Source organism: Lonchura striata, chromosome 9 (assembly GCF_050655825.1).
Source record: "Lonchura striata isolate lonStrDom1 chromosome 9, ASM5065582v1, whole genome shotgun sequence".
In the NCBI taxonomy this organism is placed as follows: Eukaryota; Metazoa; Chordata; class Aves; order Passeriformes; family Estrildidae; genus Lonchura; species Lonchura striata.
The window spans coordinates 19,861,812-19,878,548 of record NC_140711.1 but is presented as its reverse complement, the minus strand read 5'-3'; the positions used below and the strand labels follow the sequence as shown (position 1 = coordinate 19,878,548).

The 16,737-nt window shown below is 39.4% G+C and overlaps 1 protein-coding gene across 1 annotated transcript in view; it reads left to right on the top strand.

Moving 5' to 3' along the window:
• Positions 1-6,828: 6,828 nt before the first annotated feature.
• Positions 6,829-16,737, top strand: part of LOC144246822 (IgGFc-binding protein) — a 64,264-nt gene continuing 54,355 nt past the window's right edge. Inside the window, exons 1-3 of the mRNA XM_085587787.1 lie at positions 6,829-14,411; positions 15,811-15,860; positions 15,951-16,100. Of these exons, the coding sequence (XP_085443913.1) occupies positions 14,344-14,411; positions 15,811-15,860; positions 15,951-16,100 (268 nt within the window). The 5' untranslated portion in view covers positions 6,829-14,343. The remainder of the gene's footprint in view (positions 14,412-15,810; positions 15,861-15,950; positions 16,101-16,737) is intronic.

Below are 16,737 nucleotides of genomic sequence, written 5' to 3'. Positions count from 1 at the left end.
ATTGACCTTTAACACTTCCAGGAATGGGGAGTCCCCAACTTCTCTGAGCCTTACCACCTTCACAGTAAAGAGTTTCTTCCTAATATCTAATCTCAATTAACTCTCTGTCAGTTTGAATCCATTCCCCCTTGTTGTGTCACTACATGCTCTTGTAAAAAGTCTCTCTACATCTTTGTTGTAGATTCCCTTCAGGTACTGGAATGTCACAATTAGGTCACCTCTAAGCCTTCTCTTTTCCACATGAAGCAGACTTACTAGATCTGTACTCTGTGAGCACATTTCGATTGTTTACAGACTAGATTGGTGATTGCACAGCCACTCTGGCTGTCTGACCTCCAGGTTTTGTTATTTCTTGGTACTAGATTTAGTATGGCCAAGTCAACATCTGGAAGCACACTGGAACATCCACCCTTCTCTGTGCGAACAGGCTGCAAGGACCAGGATTTAACCATGGGTCTTCTGTCCTGTACCTATCTGCAGTACCTAAATGAAAAGAAACTTTCATGTTGGCCTTCAGTAAAGGGCCTTTACCTTCATGTATTTCAAAATTGAAGAGCTGGCAGAGGGCACTTAGATGCACGCATTTCACCCATTTCACCATCTATTTGTTTCAGCCTGAGGAAGATTCAGGGTACCTGTGGGCAATAGCTGGACAATGAAACTGTGGTATTTCTTTAGTAATAACTGCAGTGAGAATAGATAAATAGATTTTATTGTTCAGTGTCGTTCACCACCCCATAACTCAATCAAAGAATCCTGACATAGAGAGATGATGAAACAGATGATGAAACAACCTTGAAGAAAAAGTTAATTTTCTGTGAAGCTTAAAATCCTTTCAGAAATTTGAGGGAATTTCCTAATTAGCCTTTTATAAATTCCTTTTATATTCCTAAAGAGTGTTTTAGGTACCATCTTTTGTCCATATGTACCTCAGAGTATGTCTCTTCATGTTTCAGGAAGGGTTTGTGATTTGTGGTGTTCCTATTTGAGGATCCCACCTTGCTGTACCTGGAAACATTGAAAATATTAAGCTGTCTAAGATGCACTATCCATCACTTGCAGATGAGAATGACCACAAGGCCCCTGTTCAGCTTCTACTCAGCACCATTAACCTGAAAACCAGACAACTCTTAATTGATTAAGAGTTCATCAGAAAAAATTAAGATTTCATTTACATGACGACGCTTTCAGTTCTGCAATGTCAAAGGGCACCAGTTGGAGTATTCCACTTATCTTTGTACTTTCTACAGCTACAGTCTGAGGCAATTAAAGAGCATGACTCAAGATCTGTCTACACAGTGCAGTGCAATGCAGAGATTTTCAGCTACCACTGATTCATCCCATAGTGGAAGTTCCTCTGACTCACAGAAGTCATTAAAAACTATAAGATTATGTACACTTCCAGAGATTAAATTTCTGTTACAGGACTTCAGATCTTTCAGTGTCTTCAAAGTCCCAGAAACTATGTTAGTTAGCTGTGAAGTTAAAATATTTTTATGTATGGGCAAACATTTCAATTACATGCATTTGTAGCTCCTAGTAAAAGGCAGCCTAAAATACCTACATATAACTGGCAGAAGTTGACAATCTTCCATTTGACTGTGTTGAGTCTTCAGGATACTTCACTTCTCCTGACTATCTTAGAAATACTCTGAGGAAACTTGGTTTCCAGAGACCATCAGCAATTCAGCAGGTAAAAGTCTTGAAATGGAGGCAGTCAGAACAAACACTTACTTCTAAGAATTTGAACCATTAAAAGTAGAACACTTCTGCTGTCTTTATTTATGAATGATATAGCCAAACTGAACAGTTTGGGAGAATCTAAGCCTCAGGTCTGGCTTTTCTGGGGCACTCCAAGCAGAACACCTGTCATTTAAAAGTACCTCTCCCAAAATCAGTCAAAAATTCTACTTGGCTTGTGTTTTAAAATTCTAGTGACTCTTCCCTTATTAAAGGCTAGTATCTTCTCTCTTTAAAAAGTAATACTAATTTGTGGGTAGAGAAGTGCATTTAACCAGAACTGTGCTTTTTTAACACCACATCTGTTCAACTTCACTACAGTTTATTCAGATTTCTGCAATTTAATTTCCTCTTCTGGCTGCATTTAGTGCATTTAGCAAGCTCTGGACCAACTCTATGTGAGTAAAGCCTCATTTACCCAGCACCAAAGTGCTGCTAAGGATTAAACAGGTAAATTATTAGGAACCAGATCTAGTATCCTGCTTCCTCTTCACTGTCAAGCTGCTGCCTCAATTCCACTGGACACAGATACATAGGAGAATACCCACAGCCTGGGCAAAGTGACAGGAACAGCAGGGCAGCTCAGGCATGTGGAAGGTGGAACAAAATTCTATGCTCTGCTCCTAGAAAGCAGAGGCCAAAACAGTGGCAGATCAAATAAATCATCTGCATGTACTGAGACAGCTGAACTGTGAGAGATTAATAAAAGCTACTGGTAATGCCATGAGGCAGCAGAGTCAGTGAGTCTCACAGTGTTGGTAACTTCAATGTATAATTACAAAGCTGATGAAATACTTCTCTTCTTAGCATGTTTTAACAAGAAAGGAACTTACTACACACAAGAAAATCATTTCACCACAAGCAAAACAGGGTTAAAAAAAGTCAAACCAAGGAAACCTCATGCCTTTATACAGCTTGTAGAATCCAAGATTAAGTAATTTCATAGTGACATAATTTAAAGTACCCAGGTTGCTTCCTTCACTGTACTGTCATTCTCTGTGTGACATTTAAGAATATTTTTGAATATTGTTTATCCAACAATATGTTTTTCAATATTCTTACCTTCTTCTACCTGCTCTCTTCCAAATTATTTCAATGTTTTCAGCAGGTTTCTTGAACCTTTACTCCAGACTAAAATAGCATGCTTCAAATGAGCAAAAATGTTTAGTTAATTATAGCTGCCACAGGTGACTCAGTATTCCCAGCCCCAAATCAAATCAGCCCTTCTGTTTATGATATTGAATTCTGCTGATTTTACATTGTGAACATCCAGTCTGTTGGAAATCTTCTTTAGCCCTGTCACCTTCCTTGAATTACAGACTGTACATTGGTAACACGAGTAGAACTGTGTGTTTCCCTTAAATGAGCATCCATGTATATTACAAGCACTACAAATCTCTGTACCACCATTCTCTAGGTTGCCTTATCTAACATATCCATAAATGTCTCATCTGAACACCCCATCAGTCATGATTTTATGGTTTCTTCTACATCATTGCTCAGACTATGAAACAGCATACACCCAGGAAATCAGCCTGAAATCCACACCCAGACTGCGATAATCCCTTGTTTATAGCTACCCACTGGGGTTTAGCAAATAATGCAGCTGGGAAAGGAACTCCTCAAGAATTAAACCATTCTCACAAAACCATTTAGCAAAGTGCATGGAATGTGGCGTTTATAGAGAATTGCATTGACTTCCAACTGTATGAGCTGCCAGGTAGAGACCACATAAAAATATTTTTACTTACAAGGTTTACTCAGGTATTCAAAGCATGTGAATGGCCACACACAAGTATCTCAGATGTCAATTCTACAGAACCAGAGCATCTCTTTGAAAACATCCTCAGACATCGCTACAGACTAAGGCATCAGCAAGTCTTTAATTAAAACACCACAGCACAATTCAACCACAGCCATCATGTGCAGCACTGGGATTATTCAAGCATTATTGTGGACAGCCCTAATGGTTGCCCCTCCTCACGCTTTTAACCTTGCTTCATTTTAGGCAGCCTTCTCAGTGTCTGATGGTCTCTGGAGTTAGTAGAGTTGACAACAATTAGCAGGAATAGCATCAAACAAGATTAGAGAAATTACTGTCTTCTGTTATTGCCCACAATTTTGGTGCCAGGGTGTCTAACTCCATGAGTTTTGCTTCAATCTAGTGCAGAGAGAGAATTATTTGTGAAATTCAGCCCTAAAGTTTGGAGGAATATGAAGAAAGGATGATGCCTAAAGATACATGCAAGTGCAGAAAAAATTTGTTTTCCAAACATTGAGGAGGTTTATCCTGAGTTTCATAGAATTCCAAGTCTGGAGTCTGCAAAATGTTCAAGAAAGCTCAAAAGTATCTGTGGCCTTGGCTACGCTTACTGAGATCAACAGGGCAAAACACACACCTGCCAGAAGATGTTCTTAAAACTCTTACTAAACTGGTCTGAAAGATGAATATGATCTTATCCAATTTCAGGAAAGGAATACAAAGCCAAAGGCTATGGTAGCTGGATATTTGACTTAACAAAAAAGCCCAAGATTTTCAGGCCTGTGCAAATCTAAATACCAACATTATAATCTAGAGGGATAACTGAAAGAATTATTTTCTCATTTTTCTCATTTTTGTCTGAAGATAATAAATCAGTTGACAGCTTTGTACAGGCATCAAGAAACGGCTTCCAATGAAGAAGTAATTCCACAGGTTCACAAACAGCAACATTTGTTGGACCCCAGCCAGTTACGTGCCAGGCCTTGCTGTCACAGTGCCCATCAAAGCTTGTTCTTTTAACACCTGGTATTCTGAAAATGAAGTTTGGACTCAAGGAAGAAATCAATGCCATCAGCTTACTCAACAACTGAATTTTCCACTTATCACCTGACAGGAGAAACGAAGCTAGAGTGACTCTGGCACAAACAGAAAATTGCTATGGCATTACTGCAGGATGCGCTGAATGTGTAATCCCCACAGGGGACTGTGTAGAAGTCCCTGTGACTGTGTAAAAGGTAAAACCTAGAGAATCTCTCCCTGTGAGGAGACAGAGGTGTAACACGCTGGACACCTGCCCACCATGGCTTCCACCCATGTACCAGCCTCTTCCTTTTCCCTGTCAGTGGGGGCACCACACCACAGCACCAGCTGGCTGCAGCACTGGCCCCTCATGCAGCAGCTCTGACCCCCGGGCACGGGGACAGGAGCCAGGCCAGGGACAGTGAAGCCCTATGTGGAATAAATAAACAGACTTTATAACTCGGGGTAGTTATGAAGTGGGTATGTACTGTCAGCGCCCGGCACAAGTGAGATAGCTCTATAAGACTTGTGCCCCGAGCTCTGATCTGAGCTACATCTTTATTTACAAAGGTGTTCTATATTCAATACATTGCACAACTTTTCTATGTGTATTCAACCCCAGCCCTGCCTGCCCTCACCTCCTGTGCTAGTTAGGTCCACGCCCCTCTGAGCATGCGTGGTTTTGCTGTGGTGGTCATGCAGGGGTCTCTTGGTGGTCTTGGGCTGAATCTCATAGTCTCCCTCATGGCTGAACCTTTGAACTCTTCCTCTCTGTGCATGTGCTTTCAGTCTCTTGGTGCTTATTTGTGTATCACTGACAGCTGGGGAGACATACGAGTGTTATTTTCCGGATTTCCTGCATCCCTGGGTACTGTTTATTTATGTAAGAAGCTTCAGAAATTTACATTTCCTTTAGCCTTGGATCCATGGTAGAGATTTCTTACTTAAAAGGTTAAAATTCAACACATAATTTTACAAGCTAAAATATAAATGTTTAATTCATTTTGTTAACTTAAGTGAATTCTAAAAACCTCTGTTTCAACAGAGCCGGGCCCAGGTTCAGGAGCCCAGCCAGGTTCAGGAGCCCAGCCAGGTTCAGGAGCCCAGCCAGGTTCAGGAGCGCAGCCCAGGTTCAGGAGCCCAGCCCAGGTTCAGGAGCCGGGCCCAGGTTCAGGAGCCGGGCCCAGGACAGGAGCCCAGCCCAGGACAGGAGCCCAGCCCAGGACAGGAGCCCAGCCCGGGCCCAGAGAGGGGAGCCTGGCCTGGGCGCAGCAGAGGCTCTGTGGGCAGCCAGGACCCAGCCTACAGCCAGGCAGGGCTCGGCTGCTGCAAGGCCAGAGAGTGGTCCCAGGCTGGGCTGCTTTCAGTTCATGTTTGGAGTCCCAAAACCAAGTCCTTGCTTCTGTTACCACCTGTAAACACCAGCTTCTCTTTCTGCATCTCTGGCACATGCCTCAGCCCTCTGGCAGGCAGAGGGAATGTCCTGAGCAAGGCCAGTTGTCCCCAGGGCTTACAGTGGTGGCTCTCAGAGTGATTGACCATCCTGTCTCCCAAAGCACATCATCTCCTACCAGAACCAGGGAAGCCTGGAAGTGCCTCAGCCACTGGGCTTAAGGAGAGAAGCCTTAGCCTTCACCACACTTTCTAATGCACAGGTTTTCATTTCCTCCATGGCTACCACAATGCAATTTGGTCACCTTGATGCCTTAAGGGCTGTAATCTGCTCGTGTGCCCACAGGCCCCATCACTGCTGATGTTTCACTTTGGTAAAACCTAGATGCTTTACAAATTGTGTGAATGCTCCAATCCCCGAGCTAACCAGGTAATTTCACTCACATTTTTCCTCTACAGACTTTCTCATTTTCTGTGAAGAGCTAAATATCCCCAGTCCCAAAATCTAGGCTGACTCACATGGGATGCAGGAGACCAAGGTACAAGAACTCACCCTGCAGAACAGACATTTGAGATAAAAGAAAGGTCAGGTTTCCTTTCCAGTCTGTGACATCTGACAAGCCCTAATCTCTTACTGTTCCACCCTGAAAACCAGGAACAAAGCAGCAGCTCTGAAATCTCAGCTTGAGGAAAAAGAAAAATCAGAAATAAGGGGAAATTCTGTGTGGTTTCACTGAGTGAAACTAACTGCAGTAATTTATTGCACCTAGTCCCTTAAGTACAGTGGTTTAGAGACCTATTTCTGTACATTAGCATGCACTGTGGGATAAAATGAAAGCTATTTTCCATAGTAAAATCTTAACTGATTTGTATGCATAATTTTGTTGTTGTTGTTGTTGTTGTTGTTGTTGTTGTTGTTGTTGTTGTTGTTGTTGTTGTTTTTTAATAAAGCTTTTCTCACAGATTATCCTCTGCTATGCTTCAATAGCAGGCCTGAAATAAAAATAACTTGCCAGGACTTGGGGGTGTCATGCACTCCATCTCTAAAAGGCTTATTAAAAACTACAAGGAAGATTTATGGGTTTGCTTTTCTTTGAAGCAGTGTATTACCAACATTACCAGTAAGCGGGGAATTACCTCTGCTTCTGTTTCCGTGCTTTACTTGGATATTTCTCTAAACTAATTCTCCCATTTAATCCTAGGCTTAAGAAATTATTTTCATAAAGTGAAAATCATGGAATGAAGTATTTTTTTTTTACAGGCAGTGTTTTGCTTAAAAACAAACAAACAAAAAAAACTCAAACAAAAAAAAAAGGCGGGGGAGAGAATAATTCTACTTTGAAAATCTGATAATATAACCCAATGGTGACTTGGAAACTCAGAGAATAGGGCACTGAAGAAAAAGCATAGTTGTGAGCTTTGTGATTATTAAGCCATCACACAATTACTTCTGAAGCCCACCACAAAATCTGGGCGCTTACAGTTTTAGCACTATGTGCTATCCAGGTAAATCTTATGTCCTCTCTTGTCTGGTTCAGCTACCAGAGAAAGGCTTGTCTGCTCTGTAATTTGTTATTCCTGACTAGAGCGCATTTATAGATACTTCTGCATGCACTGCTGAATGCAAATGTGAAGAGAAGCTCATTTCAAGATGGGTATCTACTCCTAATTATATTTTTAAATCTTCATAATGGGAATGGTCAAATACAGGAATCACAAAACAACCCAGATATGTTGTGGTCTCTCCTTCTTGACTGGGCAAGGGCCAGACCAACCTATTATAATCCTGGAGTTACTTATACTTTAAGCAGGGTGTGAACCAGGTAACTTTCAGAGCTTCCTTCTACTTTTGATAATTCTGCAATTTGTATGCATTTCCATTAGCCTTCCCAACTAGGGAACCTTGACTGATATAATTCCAGATGAATCAAGACATTGCCGTAATTTTACTCATACAATTACACACATGGGCATACTATCCTGAAATAAGGATAGACTATTCTGATACTATTGATCTGGTTTGTAAACTGTTGTATTCAATTTTGTTATGTACAACAAAAGAAAGAAGGAATATTGTGTGTGGTAGATATACCTGCTCTCAATGAGGCATTTCTGCAGGTGTCTCATAAAGAGTTGTCCAGCTCTGCATTTTAAAGCATGTAGAATTTGCTTACTTCCATAGAAGCTTCTAGATTGCTGAGATCATATATGATTTTGTTGTAAGGACATTTTATTTTATCTTCCTGAATCATGTTAATAGCTACTTATGTCTTTGCTCTTATCATAGTGATGCTTTTAAATAAATAGGTATGTAATAAATCACTGACTTGATTGCCATGGCTTTGGCATCCTTGAATTCCCATAACTATTTGTTTCCTTGGTTTGATGTTCATTTCCCAGTTCACGTCCTCCATTCAGGCTTTCTTTCAGCAGTGAGATCTATTTTGCCGACGCCTTCTATCTACTAATGCTGAAAAAACATATCTAGTGGCTTTTCTCTTGGGTCCATATCCACTGCTGTAGACACTCTTTCTCCACAGAACATTTAAAAGTTGAAAGATAATTTCTTAATCTAGATTTTAAAAGTAATTTATATGCATGTGTTCTTTTTGATAATTAACAATTCAATTTACAGGATCATGGTAGTTGATATTCTTCATCATTTATCTATATGTCTTTGATATTAAGATTCAATGGCAAACAGATGCTTAGAAGAAATGTGTAAAATTTGAATTTTGACCAGCAGAACACAAATTGAAACATTTTCTCTTGATCAAAATACAGTTACATTATCTCAAATGTCACACTTGAAGTGGACTCAATATGTTAGGAAATGCTATCCAACTGTCTTTGGTTTCTGAAAATGGAAATCACAGTCATTCACTTAAAAAAAAAAATCATTTTCTGAGGTCAACTATATGTCCTAAACTTTGTTCACACAGGTTTTTATGTGTATATGAGTCTGCAAACACACCCAGGTGTCACCTGGAGTACTAAATGCCTTGCTGATAAGGAACCTGTGTACCTCAAGAGACACAAGCTTTGTTTTCCTGCATAGCTCAAAACTCAAGTACTCTAGTGTAAATACACTCCAAAGCAAACAACAGAACCACTCTGCTCTGAACCTATTAATGACACAAGTGAGTTCCATTTCAGTTTTGTTCATTTGAAATGTTCATTTCATTTCAAGTGCAGAACAAAGTACAAGTCGCAATGCATTCCACAACCTTCATACTTTGCTAGGGTCCAGAGTGGATTTGATTTATGATCTGTGGACGGACTGTGCAACAGGTTAACTTTCCTTTTTCTCTGATTGTAGAAGTGGAAGGAGCTGCTGGATTTAAACTTTTCTTAGCTGAACTCAGTCATCTCTCAGTGTGTTTTTCTGTAGAGTGGACAGGGATCTGTGGTCTAGGTAATGGAGAGTACTGCATAACTCCAGTAGTCATAGGAAGTATAGGATTTAGATAAGAAAAGGCCATATGAATAGATTTTGATAAGTTTCTTAATGTTTAAGTAAATTATAATTTTACATCTCTAAATATTTACATAAAATCAAAATTGTATTAGACTTTTTTTTGTGAAGCAACTGTAGTAACAAGTTATAATAGCTTAATTGCACAAACTATTTTCTATTCAGAGGGCAGTCTTACAGAAGGGGCTGTAAGAAGTAACCATACCTCAGGACTGTAACTTGAGAGGCAGCAGATTTATCCAGAAGACAGGGGACCGGAGAAGTCACCCTTTGTGAAATGACAAAAAAGAGTTAAGAGGCTTGCAGGATTACTCAGTTCATGAGGAGCTGGGTTGGAAGGCAAAGGTCCCAATTCATCTGGGCTCTGTAGCAAAAATAATCAAATAGACACAGAGAGCTGTTTAGAATTATGTTCAAGTAAGTGAAAGCTTGCTGAAGCCAGAGTGCTGATGGCAGGAGAGACAATGCTCCTTCATCAGCACCAAAGGAGTCTGCAGTGGTGAGCTGAAAATCCAGACCTCAGCATTCATTAAGCCAAGGCTGAGATTGCTAATTTTAGACACAGCTGCTGTTGTAATACACCTTATATTTAAAGAATGAGCCAGGAGCCCCATTTGTTTAGATCACAATGAACTATGACCAGCACCACCAGCTTTAAAAGTAGAATACTGGAAATGAAAGTGCAATAGTGGAATCAGACCTCCATCTCTGTAGGTAACTTGGATTTACAAACCCATGGACAGAAATAAAGAGAAACACTCTGCCTCTGAAAGAAAGTGTTATTAGGGTATGGTCCCTGCTTACCACAGGTTTGTTGTGCACTTTAGATGCAATAATAAATGTAAAATGTATAAAGGTGCAGACATAAAATTACTGAACTTCAGTGAACCAGAGTTCACCAGTTGCTTAGATTATCATTGAACCAAAAAATCCCCAATCCTATATAAAGAAGGTAGTTAAAGAGATAAATATCATCTATTTCCTCCTGCCAGAGATCTACTCCCAAAACACACATTCAAAGTTGTCTTTTATATCTTACCTATTATTAAGAGACAGAATAGGAAAATTTCTGGGCTTTTATGAACTGATTTAGTAATCTTATGATTGTAAGTGTAGCCCCCCCAAAATTCAGAAGAGTTTTACCTATTACAGTCTTTCCTTTCTTCAAATATCCACTGGAATACCAGCAAATCCTCTTTTTTGTATTAATTGGGAGGAATTTTATGGTCTTTACCTCAGTATGCTAGAAATAAAATATATTGTATTTCTAAAATATAAATTATATATATTTATAAAATATAAAATACAAATAATATATGTATATATATATATAAATAAATGTAAAAGATATAATATATAAAACCCAATAAATAAATATCAATATAAAATAATTAAATATAAATTATAAATAATATCTATGCATTTCAGCTGAAAGATAAGGAAGGCCATACCAGTTACACGTTTAATTATACATTATCCATATAGTACACATTTGTAAGCACTGAATAAACTCATGAATGTTACCTTGAAAATGCATTTATTTTAGATCACAGTATTAGAACAAAATTCTCTCAGGAATTTTGGCCCTAGGCAATTGACTACAGAAAATACTGGCCAAAAAGCTGCTATCTTTTTATTTCAATTATCTCTGCATTCTTCAAACCAAAAAAAAGACAATGAAATTTGAATCTGGCACCTGTATTCTAGTAAGAATGGTACATTTCATTTCCAAAATTATTATATATTTCAGACTAGGAAAGAGATAGCTTGAATTTCAAACCAAAGTTTCAGTTTGGAGAGCCAGTAGTTAAAAAAAACCTCCGTTTGTGCTCAACAGAACGCAAACACTTTACTCATCAAGCAAACATTCAGTTATAACATTTTCTGTGACCTATCAGCCTATCACCATATATTACTCAACAGTACAAAAGCGATATTAATTACACTCCTGTATAATATGAATTTATCTGTTTATAGCTTTATGGGTGCTGATTGCTTGATTTATAACTTCTTGGTGAATGTTTCTCAGAGCAGTATCTTGAGTGTAGCTCAAACAGGAGGAGAGAGATCTCTGAAGGAATGGGACTTCTATCAGTGCCTTCCACCCACAACGTCAGGAAAGGCAGAATGGAGCCATAGGTCAGTGAGAATTCCAGAAACAGTGACAGAGGTAATACAGGCTCCAAGAACTGGCTCAGTCATTTTGAGGACAGGGAAGAAATTATTAGCTGAACAGAAACAACAGAAGGATCCTTTTACTTACACAAATTGTATCAATTAAACTGAAATTGATGCAAAAAAACCCAGTGCAGTTAAATCTGCGCAAAGCCCAATGAGATACAATTACACTGTCTGAAAACCAGATAAAGATCTTAGTTTCTATGTGTAAATTTACAGAACTTAATGTATTTTAAATTAAGGGAATCTGCACAGAATTCTGCTATTTGAGAGCAGCCATTTCATTAATTAATTTAAATTTTTTCTAGATATAGGCTCAGACAGAATAAGCCTTGAGATAGACATGCTTCAAATGCATCCCAACAAGACAATAGCATTTCATATCAGGCAGTCACCTCTCTGCTTTGTGCTGGGTAGCAGTGTAAGCAGCTTCCTGTAGGGTCACTGTGAGGCTCAACTGGCCTCAAAGTGATGCCTTAGGAGAAAGAGGTTTTCCATAATTTTCCCCATTCTTTAAGCTTTTCAAGCTGCCTAGCTTTCAACTGATTACAACACCTCAGACTGAGCATTAGGTATTCAGTGAATTGCAATTGCTATTCATCAGAGAACTCTTGCATTCAGGAAAGTGGGAGGAACCAGATTTAGGTACTTGAGGACAATTACATCTATTGGAGTAACTGTGCAGCAAAATCTGCTCTAGACAGCACTCACTAGAATGGTTGAACTGCTGAGTTTGCTTCTTTTATTATTTGATTTATCCTGCTTGGGCTTTTTTGGGGGGTGTTTTGGACTTTTTTTATTTGGTTGTTTGGGGTTTTGTTGTTGTTGTTTTCTTCATTGCACTGTCCCCTGTGTGCATATCAAGCTGTTTCTGTCTCTTGGGAAGCATAAATTCATCCTGCAAAAATTAAGAGAGTGTCTTGAAGAGACCCTTTCTGACCACCAGCCAGAAATAAAGTTGTATGCAGTATTATCTGTCATTTTGAGGGTATTGCATGTCACACCGATCATTGACAAGCCCTATTATTGGCATCTTCTGCTGCAGATTTAATGTGGGAAATGTATGAATATAAATATATAAATAGTCCCTATGATCAGCCCCAGTGTGCCTTGTCAACAGGCAGCAGGTGAGGTATTTAATGCTGTCTGCAGATGGAGTGAAATCTGCTCTCAGAATGAAACACAGCAGCACAGAGCACTAACAAGCCAGTCACAGGCAGTACCAACCAGGTGTGCATCACTCGTACCCTGAATTTAAGGCAGAAGTAAAACAAGCTATTGGTGAGATTGCCTGCAAATGCCCTTAGAAAGAATTTTAGCTTCCCTGTATTAGCAATTAAGAACAGATGTTGCTTTTCTTCCTCAGGCAGTCCAGCCCAGTATTTTTATACAAAGGGCAGTGTCTACCAGGCACTTTTCAGAGATACAAAGCATGCAATTAGAGGAGAGAAATAGTGGGCTTGCAAAGTGATCAGTTTGACTCTCAGGAATATGGGATACTGTCACATCCCACTGGAATAAAATGACAAGTAATTTCCTTGTCATCCTTTCCATATGGAGAAGAGGTTATTAATATTTGTCCCTCACTGAAAAGCCTTAATCCGTACTTCATTTCACCTTTCACAGAGTACCTGAGATGGCAGTATGTTGAAGTTATAGAAAAGTCACAGGAAAAGTCACATAGCAAGGCTGAGAGGATGTTCATGGTGCTGCAGGGCCTCACACTTGCTGTGGGTAAGGAGAGGTCAAAGAATGTGTGAATGAATGGATGGTTTTATCAGAGGGCTGCTTTCTTTCCAAGACAGACTCACATTTTGTCAGAATTATACAGAGAAGCACCAGATTCAGAGCAAACCCCTTGTCTGCAGAAGGAAAGCATGTGAGTACATGGAGGGCCCCCTGCTTAAAAATAAGAGATAATTTTCTAGGCTTCCATGAAGTCTCTGTTAGTTGCTGCCAGTCCAGAAAAAGCAGGGGGATCATTCCCACTGACACTTGGACCTTTACCGTTCTGTTCTTTTGCAGCATTTCTTGCACTGGGGTCTGCAACAAATAGCTCAAAGGCAGAGAAATTCCTACTCCACTTGGGTTTTGTGAGTGATGAGAGTCAAAGGAGTATCATAAAGTGTACAGTGCTTCCTTGCACTGCCAGGAAAGCTCACACCATGGCTCTTTTTTTTTTTTTTTAATCTAAAAGGAGGATGTTTTATCAAAAAAGAGGATTAAGCAAGACCAATATGGTATCAGTAATATTTCAGCAAGTTCCTGAATTATGCCCATGACAACTTGACTGTTGTGAGTAAATTGAAATGTTATCTGTTCTGCTGACTGCTAGTTTCAGAAAGAGAGAAAATTCAGTCAGAGTGAGAAATCTCACATAGATTAGCAGTAAAAGCTGGGCAGGAGTTTTAAAATGGAAAAAGTTGTCTTGCTATCTAGGTCAGAAAAAAAATCCCTTTAAATTTCCAGATTTAATTAATATAAAAGAGCAGCAAGAAAAAATTCCAAAATCACATCAGTTTATCTAGCAAACAGCAAAGGGTGTCAAAGAAAGTGACACAGAGGATGAGTCTTCAGTTCATAGGTGCTTTTCACAAGGCAGACAGCCCAGGGAACACGCTACGTGGTTGGACAGATTTTTATAATCGCCTCCACCCTCTTGTCAATATATTCACATGATTCACCATAGGTCATCCCATTTTTCTCCTAGCTCAGTACAGCTGGTGGATTACTATGAAAACTGAACTACACAGAAGATTTAACTTTGTCTTCTAGCATGGGAACCCCCTGGCACTTAAAATACATTTTAATTTTACTCTGTACTTCAGTGCTGAATACCACAGGGTAAGTAGCACAATACTGAATGTAGCTTAATTCAGGAAGATCAGCTGTTAATGATTAATATCTTTTCTTCACTTTTAAAATGTGGAATGTTTCTTCTCTTTTTAAATTATGAATATACAATTGAACCTTGTCATTTTTAAAAAGAAATCATATAAATTTGTGGTTACCTAATTCTGCTCTGGCTTCTGCCTGAGAGAGAAACCTTTAACACCTGGATTTCTAATGGAACATCTGAAAAGAAAAGATCTGGACAAATAGCCACAATACTTACAAAACTCTCTTGACTCTGAATACACCTACAGTAACCTTTGCTTTAGGATTTTCCTGATGTGTAACAGTTTTAAGACAGCACTGAATAGAGACTGAGTGGCTTCCCTTTCATGGCTTTCCCTTTCCCATGGAAGAAGAAGTCCAAGAAGAACAATGAAGAAAACTTTCTTACTTTGTCTGTCTTTACATATTCTTTTTCCTCCTTAGCCTAAGATCAATATCTGTTTTCCAGTTGTTTGCTGCATTTCATTGCATCATTTCACAACAAATTAATTATGATATTTTCTCCTAATCTCCCTAATTTTCTGAATGTCATTGCTTGGATTTTGAGCAGTGCAGACATTCCTTGTGCTGCATTCACTTAAGGACAGATTCTCTATACTGTGTCAAGTACAATAAGGATAATTAAGGAGGGAGCACCACAGAGTTTGGAACAGAACCCTGCCTAAAAAAATTGGGGATCATCCCTTCCCTATGCAAAACACCCAAAGAGCAGAGCCATTTACGTTCTGATCTGCGGTGGGATTTTGGTCTTGCATCAACTCATCTCTGCAAGACTTCGTAGCACACAAGGACTGTACATTGGTAACTGCTTTTGTTTTGCAGCATTTTCAGGGCAGATTAGAAGAACTGCATGAAATAAAACCTTTGTGTCATGAGAGATTTTCAGGGGCTAAAGGAAATATGTAGCCTTTCAGCAAGTAACCAAGTTACACAGAGCACTGGCTTACTGGCATTGACATGCTTTGCTTAGCAACAGTGGGGACAATAATGCCATGAACAAGTTTCTAGAAAGTCTTTGCTATTATCCTGGTGCTGTCTGAGCTGAGATATATCCATGCAACCCCTGCAGATCTCTGTGCCCAGGAGAACTCTCTTCATCTTAGTTCAGTGGGATACAGAGCAAAGGATCCTTTTTACCTTTGACTCATTCTCAGAGCTTTGCCATGAACAAGTTACAAGTAACTTCCAATATGGGAAGAGAAATTCAGACATGGGTGAAACACTGGGTCTATTCAGTTATTCAGTGAAATGCTCAGAGGTGTAAGTTGAGGCCCCAGTATTCTTACTTAAACAGTTTTTGAGTCACCAATTCCACAGGAGCTTCACTCCGTTTTTTTCTTGACAGGATCAAGCAAAGACCAAGAGGTGGCTTGAGGATATGGGATCCTGAAACAGGTAACTGCATGGCATTGGTGCTGATAAGCATCCAAGGTACACTTTGGACATGCTGGCTCCTCTTCCTCATTTTTATGTACTGTATTTCAGCTTACCTCACCAGATGTGATTTTAACAATAACTCAAGGCCATTCTGTGACTGGACTCAGCCGTGCAATGTCAACCAGGGAATGTGGATACGAACCAAGCATGACACTCCAACTGAAGGAACAGGTCCTGAGGGAGACTATCCTGATGGAAGTAAGTGCTCATTTGTGGCCTTGTTGATTCTCCTTTTCTGAAGACAGCTTGACTATCTTTATTCTTCTTTTCTTGAAAGAGAAGAGATTCATGAAGCCCTTAGAAATGTGTCTTGTTCCTTTCATACTGACACCTGTCTTCGACTTTTCATCAGATCAGACAGGAATTTATTAAACTGACTTGCACATCATAGATTGGATATCTTTATCAGTGCACAGAAGTAAAGGAAAGCAAATTGTATCACGCTTAAGGCCTCACGGAGAATATAGTAACATGGAACAGATAATTTTTCAAGAGAGGGCTTCTCGGCAAATTCCACTGATACCAGTTTATGGCAACAAATGTAATAATTACTGCACTGGCACAGGATAAAGTTCCCACCAGCTAGTTACAAAATCAAGTCTGAAATTGAAGAATATTTTTCAAAACCTTATCCTCTGATATCTGTGATTTAAAAACTGGAGTCTAACATGGTCACAGTATCAAAAAAATACTCCACAATTCCGTCTTTGTGTGTTTGAACCGCTATCCTTGCCCCAGCAGATCCATTTAGAGAGATCAGTCTGCAGTCATACAGCTTTCTGTAATTAGCCCAAGACTGAAAGGTCAGCTACTGTCAGAGTCAGTAAGCAGATTA